The sequence below is a fragment of the Carassius gibelio genome, chromosome A3, assembly GCF_023724105.1.
Source record: "Carassius gibelio isolate Cgi1373 ecotype wild population from Czech Republic chromosome A3, carGib1.2-hapl.c, whole genome shotgun sequence".
Lineage (NCBI taxonomy): Eukaryota > Metazoa > Chordata > Actinopteri > Cypriniformes > Cyprinidae > Carassius > Carassius gibelio.
In genome coordinates this window covers 11,549,836-11,565,768 of record NC_068373.1, presented here as the reverse complement: position 1 = coordinate 11,565,768, position 15,933 = coordinate 11,549,836, and the positions used below count along the sequence as shown (strand labels likewise).

The 15,933-nt window shown below is 37.3% G+C and overlaps 1 protein-coding gene across 6 annotated transcripts in view; it reads right to left on the bottom strand.

Annotated features, from left to right (window-relative positions):
• Positions 1 to 355: 355 nt before the first annotated feature.
• The window catches only part of maptb (microtubule-associated protein tau b), a 33,306-nt gene continuing 17,728 nt past the window's right edge, over positions 356 to 15,933 (bottom strand). For 4 of the 6 annotated variants that reach the window (XM_052543606.1, XM_052543626.1, XM_052543617.1 and 1 more), the window contains exons 3-10: positions 13,725 to 14,873; positions 11,971 to 12,005; positions 11,191 to 11,254; positions 10,254 to 10,304; positions 9,705 to 9,937; positions 5,972 to 6,053; positions 5,625 to 5,731; positions 356 to 3,265 (exon numbers count right to left, since the gene is read on the bottom strand). In XM_052543606.1, the coding sequence (XP_052399566.1) occupies positions 3,050 to 3,265; positions 5,625 to 5,731; positions 5,972 to 6,053; positions 9,705 to 9,937; positions 10,254 to 10,304; positions 11,191 to 11,254; positions 11,971 to 12,005; positions 13,725 to 14,873 (1,937 nt within the window). In that variant the 3' untranslated portion in view covers positions 356 to 3,049. Of the gene's footprint in view, positions 3,266 to 4,043; positions 4,183 to 5,624; positions 5,732 to 5,971; positions 6,054 to 9,704; positions 9,938 to 10,253; positions 10,305 to 11,190; positions 11,255 to 11,970; positions 12,006 to 13,724; positions 14,874 to 15,933 lie in introns of all 6 variants that reach the window. The other 2 variants (XM_052543653.1, XM_052543643.1) reach the window with 2 other exon arrangements.

Sequence of the window (15,933 nt, the reverse complement as noted above, 5' to 3'; positions counted from 1 at the left end):
TTGACTTTAAGATTATAAATATCTGGTTGAAGAACGTTATTTCGCTAACTAACGATCCATCACAGTATACACACTAAGAAAAAAAGACTAACGTTACACCACTGTATAGCCTATAATGTTTAGTTAGGTCTGACATTTGTTCTGTGTAAAGGAGGCTACAAAAGTTAATATAGCATATACATATACTATATATCATGAAACTGATAACTGTGACTAAATTCAGTATATATACGTCTGCCATATGTTGCCACCCCTCAAAAAGTCCTGCCCCCTTCTTGCCACCCCATCAATATTTTTCTAGATCCGCCCCTGCAAAAGAGTAATCTTTAAGAAAATAAAAACAAAGTTCACAAAGCAGTTTAATACGGACTTTATTTCCAAATTCACGTTTACAGCAAGGAGTATCAATGTAAACCAATTAATAAAACACATTACGATAACGACAATCACAACGGTCAAGCTAGAATGAAGAACTGCAATGAGAAGGGAGGAGCAGAGGCGGGAAATTAAACTGAGGAGAGATAGAGAGAGACCTCTCGAGCGGTCAACACATGACAGAACAGTCTGAAACGCAGCTAATGGCCTTATCCAATGCCGTTTTTAAACATTTTATCTGATAATTCTGCTCTTCAGCTTATCCCACACGTCTAAATGCTCAGGTTTATGTTCGGAGCATGCTGTTCAAAGGACTGCTACAGTGTTGGGTTTACAGCAATCCGTCTAAAGCTTCTCAGAGTCACGTGAGAGAGATGCATGTGGTACTAGTCAAGTCCTTTACTCGTATTGTGGATGCTGGATGCATATTTCCCCCTATTTTACTTATTATACCCCTTTCTAAATGTACATCTAAATGAGTAATGTAGTTTGTGTAAAGGCAGCTCAGTGCATTCACTTTCAAATGAGCATAAAGCTGCAAATGCAATGCGGATATTAAATAAAAGGCTTAGTGTCAGATCCTCTGAACACATTCGTACATCTTTTACATCGTCTACACAATACTATTAGAAAAAGAAGTGTGCAACATAAACCTGTATTTTAGCAGGTAGCTTAATTCCTTTAATCTTCCACTTTTTCCCTCTTTCTTTGCATGTTTTAAGGTGACTAAAACGCTCTAGTAAAGGTGGTTTTCTAAACAGTTGGACGGGGATGTGGTGACTGGTTACTATATTCAAGACCATGGGTGAAGTCCATTGCATGCTGGGAATGTGCAGCGTGAGAGTGTTGTGCTTTGGATTGAAGGCTTTAGTACTGAGGGGAGCTTGGCTGATGTGTTAAACGTCCTGCAACAAATAAATCAACACTGGATGACATGACTCAATCCATCTTAGACCACAGACAATCTTTAAAACGCAGACCGTTGTTTTCTCAAATGCAGCTGAAGGACACCGGGTGCCACTTTTCAGCTGTCTGTTCCCAATATGAGATTTCCGATATGATGTTAGTTATTTTATGAGTGCTTTGAAATCCTCTCAAGTCTTTTGCATTGGTCCATACAAACATTCTTTGAAACAGTATTTTATATACAGAAGCTGAAATCCATCAATACAGAAGCATTGTGACCGTACAGAGATGAGTTAAAGGAAACGATGAGAGAATGTACCGAGTGATATCAGTTTGATGGGGCTTGTGCAGGGCAAACTACTTCAGAGCTCAACAATAAGGATGACAATGTGATCCGGGGCCGGTTTAAGGCCGTCACTACATCTTTTATGTGGTCTCATAATTTTTTATCAATACAATCATTCTTGTTTTATAGACTGAAACTTCAAGTGATGTATTGGATGCACTGAAATGGTTGTCATTAATTAGAAAAAAAAAATTTGTTTTAATTATTTGCATTAAATTATCCTAAAAACATCATCTCTAATTTTAAGACTAAATTTAGCTAAAAATAAAAATCACAGTTTTACAAATATTTTCAAACGAAAGCTACACGTCAAATGTCATAGCTTCCATGGCATTACATTTCTAATTTACTTGCATTAAATCATTTTTTAAAGATAATCTCAAAAGTAAAATGTGTATTTTTAGACACAAAATATGTTGCTTAAAATGTGAATAACTGAACGACTGAACAAAAATCCTTAATGTTGAGCCCCGTAACACAGCTTTATTTAAAAGTTTTGTATGATTTTTGTATATTGACATTTGCTTTCTTTGTCAAAAGAGTCACTAGAGGCCAAGCAAGAAGATTCATTCTTCCAGTGCAACCGAGGACAGATAAGCCTTGAGAATCTGCTGTGGAGATGAATGAGGATGTGCAGTTTTAAAGAATTCACAGACAAAATTCTGGTACAGAAATATCTAATTTATGATATTAGAATTACAGCGTCCCAGACTCATCTGAATAATGATTTATCATTAAGTCTTAACTGTTTCATTTTGGATCAAAGACACAACTGAGGTGTTTAGATAGTTTAACAGCTTTCATTAAGAATCAAACATGCACTATGGAGCCCGCTGATGTCTTTGATTTAAATAATTATATAGCAGGCCACTATTGCATTTTAATATGCCTCCACTATTCCACTATAGAGAGTGTTTGAAATGTTTCTGTCCAATCGAATTCATAGCCAGTATCATAAACTCCACCCTTCCAAACCATGTAGCATGTTTGCTTTCCCTACTGCTGCACGTCAAAACAGGAGTGCATAAGTTATGGTAAATAAAAACATTCACAATAAGGCAACGAAGCAAATACAGCTTTGAAAGCAAATGTCATTGTTGTTGTTTTAAAAAACGGGTTTTAAAACGAACAAAACCAGGCTACTCAGTGCTGTAAATGACCATTTGGGGATCAATACACCACCAGCTCCTTTTAAACTGAATTTTTTTCTTTGTTGTTTTTCATGATACTAAGCCAATAACATCAATACCTGTCTCTCTGTGCCAGGAGGCGTAAAATTATTTCACAAGCAGACAAGCCGCTGCATGGGACAACCTTTAGTTAGGAGAAATCCGACAAGCACCTTATTTGAAAGGACTGAAGGAGATACATTTGTAACTTTTTTTTCATTTTGTCAATTGCCGACACGTTTGGGCCGGGGGCTCACAGGCCTTGTTTAGCGAGGGAGGCTGACACCTGGTCAGCTAGCGTGGACAGTTGTGGGGAGTCGGTCATGTTGATGCTGCCGGAGGAAGACACGTTGCTGAGACGGCGGGGCGATCCATCCGTGGAAATGTCGGGGGACCGGCACACGATCTCAGCGCCGTGGTCGGTGCGCGCTTTGGCTTGCTCTCGGAAATTTAGCTTGTGGCTCTCAATCTGAAGGAAGGAAAGGTGGAATTGGGATTAAATTGGATGGATATGAACAATTGTCAGGTTTTGTAAGATAATACATGCATAAAATAAAATTAAAAGTCCTAAAGTATGTATTGTTTGGGGTCACTAATATTTTTATTTTTTTATCACCAAGGCTGCATTCTTTTGATCAAATGCACGCTAAAACAGTAATATTAAAAAATATAACGATTCTTATTTTAATATATTTTGAAATGTAGGCCTAATTTAATATATTTTTGTAGCATTTGTGGAAAACCTATTTTTTATTTATTTATATATATTTTTTTAGATATATTTGTAGCATCTTCATTATCACTTTGCTATCCATTTAATGTCCTAATTTCTTAAAAAAAAAAAAAAAAAAAAAGCTAAATGGTTTCGAGTGGTTATGTTAAAATCTGCTCTGCCGTTTTATTTTCAGAGACAGCTGAAGGTCACACAGTAAGGCTGCCCTCTAGTGGACTTACATGGCAATATGGTAATATGAGTCTTGTATACTTAATATTTCATCATAAAATTGCAGCACTAGTCTTCTTATAGTGATTTGCATATACCTTTTTAACCCATCCAATTCATTTTAATAAGCATAGTTATATTTGCTCATATGACTGGGACCAGAAATGTACTAAAATATTTATTCTAAAGATAATGCACAATTGAATTGAAATAAAGACTTATTACAGTGCTGACAAGATTATTCCTAGCACAGGACATAAAAAGCATGTAATGATGACAGGTCAGTCAGCTGTGATATACTTACTGAGGCCCTCTGACTTAACCAGACTGTTCCCTTCAGAGGAGGGAAGGTCAAAGGTCATGTCACCATCATTAGAGTGAACAGCATCCCCATTAGAGGAAGCATTTGCGGCCTGCGGCTCTGCTTCCTTCCCCTTCTCCCTCTACAGCATGGACGCCACATAGTCCACAGGGTTATGGGTAAACAAAACAAAATGGGTTGGGATGCAAATTATGAAATGAGGTCATGAAGGGATAAAACCCACTCACACTAGAGGGATAAGGGGTGAAGCGGTCTCAACACTTCTCAGATATTTGCAAGTAAGAGTGCCGATCTACTCTATACTCCTCTTCCTTCGGATCAAATAATGATGTCCATCAATAAGTTAAGAGCAAAACTAAAGCTGTTTGATCAGAAGACGGAAGTTGATTTATTTATGTGCTCTGAATCCATAATCATGATGTACTGTATCTAGTGCTAGGCTAAAAAATACATTTAAACATGTCACCACCCACCATAAAGCATTCTTCCCAATTCACAACAACTGGACCAACTTATGAAAGCATATGACATTTGAATGAATTCTATAAGAGTGTTACTGATTCATTAAAACCTTTCATCTGAGATCCAGATCCGTGATTTTACATAAGTTTATTATCTTTAGAGTTCTCAGATCAGCACTTCTACTTGATTCCTGAATGTTTCTGAATGTGAACGCATAAAAGCAGTAGTCAGTCAGCAGTTTTAGGTTATGTGTGATAAAAGGGACACAGGAGCAGCAGATCGCTGAATGGAAGAATAGTTAGCACTAAGCAAGGGAGCACTAGAAAATGATTGAAAATGTGCTCAGTAGAGAGAGAAGATGAAGGAGAGCAAGACACTCAGCTTCTATCATCCAATAAGTCCTCTGCAGGACGTTTCTTTCATTTGCTACATATATAAAATCATCCTACTTCATTTATTTAATGCAGAATTATGTGGAATTCATTAGAACTTATAATATTAAATGCAATGCCTTTGTATCCTTTGGTTTTGTGTGTTGAGACTACTTTAATTCAGATATAATGAGGCAAGGTTTCTTAAAACCTGTTTTCATTTAAGAGAAAGATCATTTACTCACTCTCATGTCATATGCTTTTCTCCCTTTAGCTGAACACAAAGTAATTCTGCATGTCCTGGCTGTCTTTGAAGCCAGACGGCCCGCAAACACTTTCATTAAATGAGAAGAGGAGCCCAAACATTCTGCTAAATGTCTCCTTTTGTGTTGCATGGAAGCCATAAAGTTATGCAGGTTGGGGACAATATGAAGCGAGTAAATACAGAGCATACATTTTGGATGAAATAAATATTTAAATAAATAACTGACCACGGGATAACATTTGCTCTAGATTAGGTGCAGAACAGTAGGTCTTAAAGACATTTCAAAGAAGTTGGCAAAAGAAGTACACTAATAAAGTCTGCCAAGCAGGAGCAAGCAAGCATGCTAACCATAGCAAGATCTAACACTTTGTATTATTGTGAATTAATTCTACATCCAAATGACAAATAATTCAACACAGTATTGCACATTAGTGATTCACTAGAGACTCATGGTCAAGAACATACCTTCTTCTGTCCTCCCTTAGGAACATGTCCAATGTTCTCCAGAGATCCAACCTTTGACTGGGCTTTGAAGTCCAACTTCTCAGATTTGATCTCTACATTTCCACCTCCTAAAATACAGACAGAAGACTTCAGATTCTGTTTACATAAAAACTTCCCCAATTGGTTTTAGTTAAATGGAGTTGAAGGTAGAGTTAGGGATGGCACTTCCAATCCAATAAGGTACAGTAAATAAAATGTCAAATTTGCATAAATAATGAATAAGCAATTTTCATTGTCTTGTTTGGCCTAAAAATACCTAATGGCATTTTTTTTATACTTTGTTTCTTCATATCTGACTGAAATCTCACCCGGTTTGTGATGAATGTTGGCCTTGGAGCCACACTTTGATTGGACGTTGCTTAGGTCGATCTTTTTGTGCACTATCTGAACCTGAAGCAAGAGGAACAAATGGAGTCAGTTATCAACCAGAGCATTTTGGAAGGAAATGAACCACATGCTCAGGCACCTGAGGAGCTGATGATCTGGAGTAGGAAAATTACCATTATTCACGACAAAAGGGTCACGGGACAGAGAAGAAACTTGCTTCCATTTATAGGCCACCACAAAATAGATATAAATCCAATTTACTAGACCAACACTTCATGCAAATGTAATGGAGTTACGTATTTCAATTTTGTATGCATATAGACTGGGTTGACATAACATATATGAATGACTGTATTCCTGTTTATCTGAATAGATCTTAAAGGGCATTTAAAATTGTGCAAATACTCTTTCAAACAAGAATTACGACATAAAAATCTCCCTATCTGAGTCAGAAAAGAGATTCACTTCTAAATGCATCACTCAATATTTTAGTCAAATGCACCCAAGGGCTTATAGATGGAAGAGACTGTAATGCAACAATGCATGTTATATCCTATTTACCGCCTCAAGAGAAATTCAGATATAACTAGATTTACATCTGAAGGCAATACCAGCACTTGTAAGGCAACGAAACAGTATCTTTAGTCAAATGATCCAGAAGTAGCACACCTAAGGATGAAATTATCTACAAAGCAATCTCTGAAATGAGTTGTCGAGTAGTTCAAGATGATAAGAGTTGCAAAAAAGTACGAGTGGAAGAATAAATTATGTATTTGAATATAGATTAATGGATTTGAATTCGCCTTGCAAGCACTGTGATGATGCGCATGCTCTGTTTCAAGCGCTGAAGTGAAGATCCATATCCATAAGTTTTGTTTCTGCATATCTGAATACCTGAGACCCCTTCACAATCTTCACCTGCAGAGGAATTTATGATACATGCATGCAGTCTACACAGCAGCACATCAGTCAGCAATCCAGGTGCATCACCAAGAGGAACCAGGAGGAACACAAGGTTAGAGGAGATGCCAACACTGGGGATTCAGGCAAATTACATTAACCTAGTTTTTGCAAAGGCATCTAGATGGATGTCTTGCCCAAATGCATTGCCAGTGAGTGCAGACTAGCCAAAAAGAAACAACAACCGGTGGCACCTTATAGTACAGCCCATAGCTAAAGCCACCAGTCAGATCACATTGTATTTGTTTTGTTTCATCTCTTGCAAGATTAACAAGAACTTAAAATATAATAAAAAAAAAAAGTTGTTTGCATTTTTTTAAGTACATGTACTTATGTATTCTTACAGTATACTTACCTAAGAAAGTAATGGGTAATATAAGGTTACTAATTTAATTAAATTTAACAGTTTAAACAATCATTCATACTGCCTTTTGGCTGTGTGGGTGTTTTAGCAGATAATACTTGACTTGTTGATGTAGAGCTACTTAAAAGCTTTGACTGAGGGTGTGTGTGTCGGGGTTTTATTAGTTATGAACTATTCACGTTGAGTGTGCAGAACTGTCTTGGAAAGCTTTACGTACTTAAATGGATAGTTCCCCAAAAATGCTGTCATTAATTACCCACAATCATATTATTCCAATGCCCTGAGATATTGTATTTATTTACAAAATAGCAAAAAAAAAAAAAAACTTGTTATTACTTGCAGTGCTGTCTGTTCATCCAGAGTACTGAGTAATCCATTTGCACACTGAAATATTTTCTATGCTTTTTACTGTCGATTGCACTAGTGTAAATGATGTTCATAGTTTCTGCCTATAGTGTGCATACTCTTTTATATAAACCATCTGTATAGTATGTTCATAGTACACCTATCAGTATTTCATGCTGAGAGTATTTAAAATCTGTAAATTATGTCCATAATACTGCCTTATGTGTATATTTATTGTACATTTGTAACATACTGTAAACCTTGTATATTCTGTACTTACTGCTTATTGCACTTCTGGTTAGATGCTAACTGCATTTCGTTGCCCTGTACCTTACGGTAGATGTCCAATGACAATAAAGTTGAATCTAATCTAATCTAAGACTTTCATTCATCTTCTGAAAACAATTAAATATATTTGAAATGAAATCAGAGAGTTTTCAAAAATCTCTGTTTTGGTCCGTTTTCACTGAAAAGCAAGCTCTGAGTTTTAAACGAACGGGGTCTGACTCCATTTTTGAGGGTCGAAAACACCTGGGTAGTGTAAATGATAGGCGTAACCATGGCAAAAGTTAAAATAAAAACGCTCTAGTGTAAATGTATCCTAAGCAACTGACACTTAGAAGGCCCAGAAAGGTAGTAAAAACATCACGGAACGTGTCCATGTTACTCCAGTGGTTCAACTGTAATTTTCTGAAACAACATGAAAGGTTTTTTGCAACAAAAAAAAATAAAACCACCACTTTCACAATTTTCTTAATTTCTATCTCCAACGGGCGTTCACGAGAGCTTCTTCATCTTTTTCTCTCATCTTCGAGAGCACCATCACACATGCATGTGTTGAAGCGAGACCACAGCTTTTATTTTACAATCCATACCGTGAGCACTGTACTGTTTGCAAGCAGAGGAAGAGGAACACTGCAATATTTGTGATAATCTGTGAAGAATTCAAAATTGAGGAGGACTTAAAACAAGAATATACAAACAGTGTTTTGAACCACTGGAGTAATATGGACCAGTTCTATGTGTCTGATTAAAATTAATAAAAAAAATCTGAGTGATTTAATTTAAAATATCTTAAATTGTGTTCTGAGGATGAACTTAAGTCTTGGCGTAGTTAATGACGTAATTAATGACAGAATTTTAATTTTTGGGTGAACCCTCTTTAAAACTGTCTGTTAGAAAGATTCAGCAGTCATAGTCAAAGCTTGACTTGTCTAAAGGAATCTGTCAACTCAAATCTGCAGACTGGCTCTGACGTTCAGCGACTAGAATCGACTTCTGTAGACTGTAAATCAATACAATATATTGTGTAATTTAGACATAAGTGTGAAATATCCTGAAGTATCTGGCCCAATTCACAAATCCTTTCACATGATATTTCATAAACAGTCTGTGTAGGGTCCTATTTTAATCAGAAACAGCTGAAATATATATATATATATATATATATATATATATATATATATATATTTTTTTTACATACACTATTTTACAATTTTATTGAATGTTAACTGCTTGTAACGATACTACTTTTCAGACCAAGGAGTTCTAACCCTACCGGTTACTCACATTACCACCACCAGGAACATGCTTGATATTGCCTTTGGATCCACATCTAGACTGAACATTAGTAAAGTCAATCTTATTCTGAACAATAGTCACCTGGAAAAGGACAAGGAGAGTCAAGAGTGTTAACCTGATGCTTTGAGTTGAACCACAGATCCCAGGCTCTGCTAAAAGTTTTGTTTTTCTTTCAGTAGCTTTTCTGTGTTGACGTACTTCCAATTTACAATCTGAAAAAGGTTAACTAACTCTCCCTGAGCTGGGTGAACTCTCTGTCAAATATCTGAACCTAAGGAATGGTGTTCAGATAGAAATAATCCAAAGAAATGATTGGCCTACTTCCATCAGACGGGGTCAAAGTTGTCTCCTAGAGCTTTATTGTATCGAAGTCTTTTAACTTCACAATAAATGCATCCAAACCAGCTGGCTTAGTTTTCAGACGTTTGATTTTTACCAGTTGAAAATCAGCATGACAGAATTACCTTCCCGCCTCCAGGCTGGTGTTTGAGGTTCTCAGTGGAGCCGATCTTGGACTTGACGTTCTTCAGGTCAGGCATTGGTGCAACAGGAGCAATCGGGGCACGAGATCTCAATGAACTAGGTGATTTAGGAGGGGTGCGCACCACTGCTACTTTCTTCACCTGTTGTCCAGGGGTAGATGACCGACTGGCTGGGCTGCTGCAACCACTTCGGTCTGGGGTTTTAGGTGAGTCAGCTAAAGAGATAAAAAAAATTATATATATATATATATATATATATATATATATATATATATATATATATATATATATATATATATATATATATATATATATATATATATATATATTCCTACTTTTTTGCTCTTCTGATTATTTACTCTTTGGTAAATTAAAGTAAAGTCTTTTTGCCTTCCAATCTATCTTTGAAACTTTATGGAATATGTAGAAGCTTCCATGGAATTTTGTGCACTGGTTTTATTATTTTAGCAGTGCAGATTTTCCGATTGGAAGCATTCGATTGGCTACTGCACTTTTTATTTATTTTTTTACCTCTTTCAATGGACCCTGGTCCTGCCTTTCGCTGCTCCATCCGTGAAGCAGCTGCATTTCACAAATCAAAGTGGTATAAATCAATCATGTAAACTCTCTATAAATAGAGAATCACTCCCTTGGGATTTTATAACCCATTTCAAGTAGACAGATATTGTATATTTCCTGAAGACTAGTTAAATCGTACACAGTAAAATGATGGGAAGGTGTGCTCACTTTTGCAGTTTGCCTTGCAGTGAATACTCGCTTATGATTTATAATCATTGCACTTTCATTTTTCATGTCATGCGGAATGCTGGAGTGGGATTATGCCATTGGAGAAAGCATTAAAAAGGGAAATGTGTTGTAAATTGTGAGGACTCCATTGCCTGAAAGTACGGAGCCCCGCACGTGACATGCAAGAAAAAATAAATAAATTGTGCACACTATTTACTAATTCGTTCCCTCGATTTGCTAAATCGTGCACACGATTTAGCAAATCAAGGGAACGAATTAGTAAATCGTGCAAACAATTTATAAATCGAGTGAACGAAATAGTAAATCGAGGGAATGCAATAGTAATTGTGTGCACATTTTAGTACATTGAGGGAACAAATTAATAAATCGTGCACACGATTTAGCAAATCGAGGGAACAAATGAGTAAATCTAGCGCACAATTTATAAATCGAGTGAACAAAATAGTAATCGTGTGCACGTTTTAGAACATTGAGGGAATGAATTAATAAATCGTGCACACGATTTAGCATACTCTTTTTTCCTGCATGTCATGTGCGGGGCTCCATATGAAAGTGCTTAGTTCACATAATAATGTTAAATTTCCTATTCAAACTGTTAGGAAGGGAAAGTAAATGCTGAGTCACCAAGCACCCTTCATTTTCATGGTATTAAACAAAGATTCATGTGGACCCTTGAAAAAAAAATCTAAAAATCACTTACCAGGGACCTTAGTGCCAGCTCCTTGGGGTTTGGCACCCCCTGTCTTCGTCTTGGCATCTCCAGGCTAAATATAAACAACAAAAATGTTGCTAATACTTCTGCTTTTTTGAGCTAGTTTTTAATAAATATATAACCATTTAAATCCAACAAAACACCCAAAACCTGACAGAAATCCATTAATTGGCTTCTCTTTCTGCTCTGGTAATAAGAATGTTCATGTTGTCAAGTCTCAGGTGCTGTAAATTCAGTCTTCTCACAGGTTTCCATTTTGAAACAATTTCACAGCAATTTCTCTTGGCCGATGGTTGGGGACGAGAGACAGAACTCACTGTGGCCCTGGACTCTCTTGCTCCTGCACTGTTGGGCCTTTTTATAGCATTTGCAAAGCGTGGACTGCTAAAGCGACATGATGGAGTTGAGGAAGAGACTGTTTTTTTTTTTTTGCTGAGGATGCCTGCGACTGAAGACCCTTTTAAGGGGGAATAAGTGGGTCTAGCTTTTGCATGTGGGGTTGTGGTGGGTATCTTATGTTTTTGAGATGGTGATAAAGACAAAAATGCAAAACAATAGCAAAAAAGCGGTCAGTAAATTAACTTAAAAATAAAGAGATGTTAGAAGTTAAGGAAAAATAAAATAAAAATACCAAATTTCATACTAAAATTGAAGATGATTTAAATTAAATGTAAATGAATTTAAAAACAAATCTCTCAGTTGTTGTGTATTTTAACTAATCTGGCTACAGACTTACAGCTGTAATATTACACTTGATAACGACTGTACCTTTTTGTCTGGAGTTGCCCCTGCTCCAGCCTTGGCTGTAAGAAAAGAAGGAACAGTAAATGTAAGCTCATATAGTCACATTTTAGTGGCCTGAATCGAGATTAAAAAAATTATCTAGATGTCAGTCTACTCGATTCAAAGAAAAGTTTATATTGATATGGTTTTACATCAGTTCTCAGTGTGTTTTATCATCTGTGATGTTGAAAGTCCTTTTCCCAGAAGCAGCTATTCCAGCCTTTCATTTTTGTATATTGTTTATATAAGAAACAAATTTCATTTACAAAAAATCATTTACTCATCCTCATGTTATTTGAGTTTCTCTCTTACAAAACTGGATGAGTTTCATTCTGCCATTAAACAGGGAAGTTTATTCTAAATCTTATGGAGTCATTCTTTAGCTTTATAGAAGAAACAAACCGAAATCCCTGAAAATCTGTCCTAGCTCTTCTTGGTGGATTCATAACTAATGAATCCAGTTCACACAACAAATGAACTGGTTAACTGATCTGGTTCTCAATTTCAGCTAACATATTGATCCAGTTGCCATGGTTAACAGTCCAATGGAGATATGGGGATATTCCTTCAACCCAGTCATCCGGGTTTAGTGTAACAAGTGGGTTAGTAAATGATGACAAAATGTAAACTTTAGGCAAACTGTACTTTTACAAGGACCTTTTTTTTGCCATAATTTGACTTGTGCTCAACCTTGTTTTATTATTACAAAATGCAAAAAATGTAAAATGTTTTAACCTTGTACAGGAAAAAAAAACCTGTAGATTTCCTTTGCCGAAGATAACAGCAGTGCTTGGAAGGGGAATAACGAATAAGTTTTATGTTTTCTATCTGTGTAAATAAAATGAACCATCAGAGCTGTCATTGCTGGTGTCATTACACTGAAGTGCATCTTATTTTGGTTTTGCACAACAAGAATCAACACATAACTTAACACTTTCACAGTTGCTCTAGATGATTAAATATATACAGTAAGAGAAGACCAGTTGGAGAATTCTCTTATGTACATTTTTTTTTAATTTGTTTGTTGGTTTATTTCCCAGCCTGCAAAGACAGAATGATTTAGAAAGTTGCCTTGCAAGCACCAAACTTAGTTTGCTAAATTGCTGAGCTACAAAAGATTGCCTTGAGTTTGTTTGAATTTTAATAATTAGTGAGTGAGCTTGTCTGGTCTTTTTGTAGAAGATGTCTGCACAGCTTTGGGAGACATTTAGAGGGCCTTTGTCTTGAACCCAGCAGCAATTGATGACCTTTTCCTTTCAGCATGTGTTAAAGTCAACCTCATCTGCATGGGCCTTTGGGTCCACTTGGTTGTGTTTACTAAAATAGACATCTGGGAAAGGGGTGGACCCGTAAAGGTAAAGCACAGTTCTTTGAGTGATACATTCAATATTCATGCACAGGTGACATGCAACAGAGAGGGGCAGGTGAAAACCGTGCCAGCGGTAACAGTCAATCAATGCACAGAGTTAGTCACAGACACAAGCGAAATTAACACTGACTACACACAGAGAAGGAAGTAGAAGAGATAGACACACCGTGCACAAAGGATCTAGAGAGAGAGATTTTGTGGCTACAAGCAGAACCGTTTCTTCAACAGAACACACTCTTATCGTAGTGTGCGCTTTTCAGAAAGGGTGCTGCATAGTCCTACTGCATAGTCTACGTTAAAAAGAAGAGAAGGGAAGGAGAAATAAAGAAGATCTGTTAGGGGTTTGGAGGAACAGAATGGAAAAACAGACCTTTGGATGGGACACTTGATTTTCTGGCCGGAGCAGCATCTTTAGAGGGAGATTTCTGAAGTTTGGGAGCAGATATAGGGGAAGGAGTAGCAGCAACTGAAGCAACGGGTTTCTTTGTTTTTTTGGCTGGAGATTCTTTGACAGGAGTTTCTTTGCTTGGTGCTTTTGTGGGCATTACTTGGGCGCTGGGCTTAACGGCATCCTTAGCTTTGGTGGCAACAGGTTCGGGTGTGTCAACTGGCTGGACCTTCTCTGTATCAATGTGGTCACCATCGCTCGTCTCCAAAAATGTATCCCGCTTGATCTCTTTTGCTTCTTCAGGTTCTCTATGTTCCTCTGCCTTAGGCTCCATCTTGGGTGCAGCAACTTCTTGGGAAGACAGAGGAACGGTGGTCACCTCCTCTTCTTGGTCAGGTTCTGGTACCTCTACTTCCTCTTCTTCCTCCTGAGCATCTGTTTGGATGTCTGTTAGAGATGATTCCTCTTGGGTACGGTCGGCAGCAGCACTGAGAGAAAGAGGTGATCCCGGATCTGCCCTGCAGGAGTTGGGGCTCTTGATTTCTGGTGGTGTTTTGTCAGAGCTGCATTCCCAGCCCACAGGACCACCCTGATGAGGATCCTGAGGTTCTGTGTAGTCAAACGAAAGGCCACGTTTTTTAGCTTCCTCTGGGGTCATGCGAAGATGAGTAGGGGTTTCATGTTCATCATGAATGATGTAGTCTTTCTGGGTTGACAAGTCTGGGGTGTTAGAAACTCCAGTTTCTTCCTCTTCTTCTTCACTAACTACTTTGTCCTCTTCCTCATCTTTTTTTATGTTGATAGCACATTTGGAAGCATCTTCCACCCCAGGAGAAAAAATTCTGTCAGACTTCTCAATTTCATTTTCTTCTTTCTCTTCCTCCTCAGATCCACTTGCACTATGATGGTCGCTCATCTTTTCTGAGGGACTCCTCTTCACCTGGCTTTCAAAACCTGTGATCCCTGAACTCAAATCATCAGCCAGAGTGGTCGGTAGTGGATGTGGAGACACTGGAGACTCTCTTGAGCTGACAGAGCTCTCCTTTTTCCCATTCTCTTGCTCTCCCTCCCCATCCACTGATGCCACACTGCTCCGGCCATTCTTGGGCGGGCTTCCGGGTGTTAACTCTTCTGATGACATGGAAGGCAGAATAATGGGAACAGCTACAGACAACACTGCAGAATTAGCAACACTCAACCTCTCCACAGTTAACATTAGAAGGAAAAAAGGAAAAGGAATCAAGGAACTGAAAGGAACTAAATGCACAGAACCACGTAAGGGGCTCAAACACAACACAAAATACAAGTTCTGTTTTCAAGTCAAGTTAAACAGTCCAAAAATCTGTTTTTACACACAATACTTTGAGTTAAAGACACTTTTACTAAATGTATGCTTTGTAATCTAAAATAGCAAGCAGTACACTACATACTTTTAAAGAAAACTACAGTGGCAATGGGTTATGGGATCAATGCTCACAAAAGTGACTCACTCATTCAATCACAAAAACAAAAATCTAAACCATAAATAACTGTATCAACTGGCCAATCAGACATCAACATCTCTGTGAGCTTCAGTGTGTAAAGCATTGATGACTGGTAGCAAAATAACCAGTAAAGCAATGAATTGGTGTATTGTCTGTTTGCAAGTATAATTTAATGCAAGTATAGAACCTTCTGGATCTGATCTGAGCAGTGTGTTTCACATTGTGCTGTGAATGGATTTGAAGGATTTTTTTATTCATTCAATAAAAGTTTTAATTATAAGCCTTGTTATTCTAAATACTTTAATTCTTAGATACAGTGGTGCAAGATATAGCCAATATAAACATATTTAATTAAAAAGAATGTAGAAGTGGTTCCCATTAAGATCTCTTATTTGATTTTTGCATGTATGAGCAAGCAATGAAATGAGATTGTGGTGGTATATGAGCCCAGGGTTGTTTAGATGTAAATCCCCTGAATTTTTACATTGCAGGGGGATAAGGGGGTGGTGAACCCACCATACCTTCTCCAGCTCATACTGTCCCATCAGAACAGTCAAAGTTGTGTGATCACATGGAAGCAAGTCAAAAGATCGGATGAGATACAGAGAACATTAACATCATAACATCAGCTTTGGAATTCCTTTGCCCAGTTCAGTAGGTGAACTCATCTAATTAATAGTAATTTTGCTAATACAATGTATTGTCAA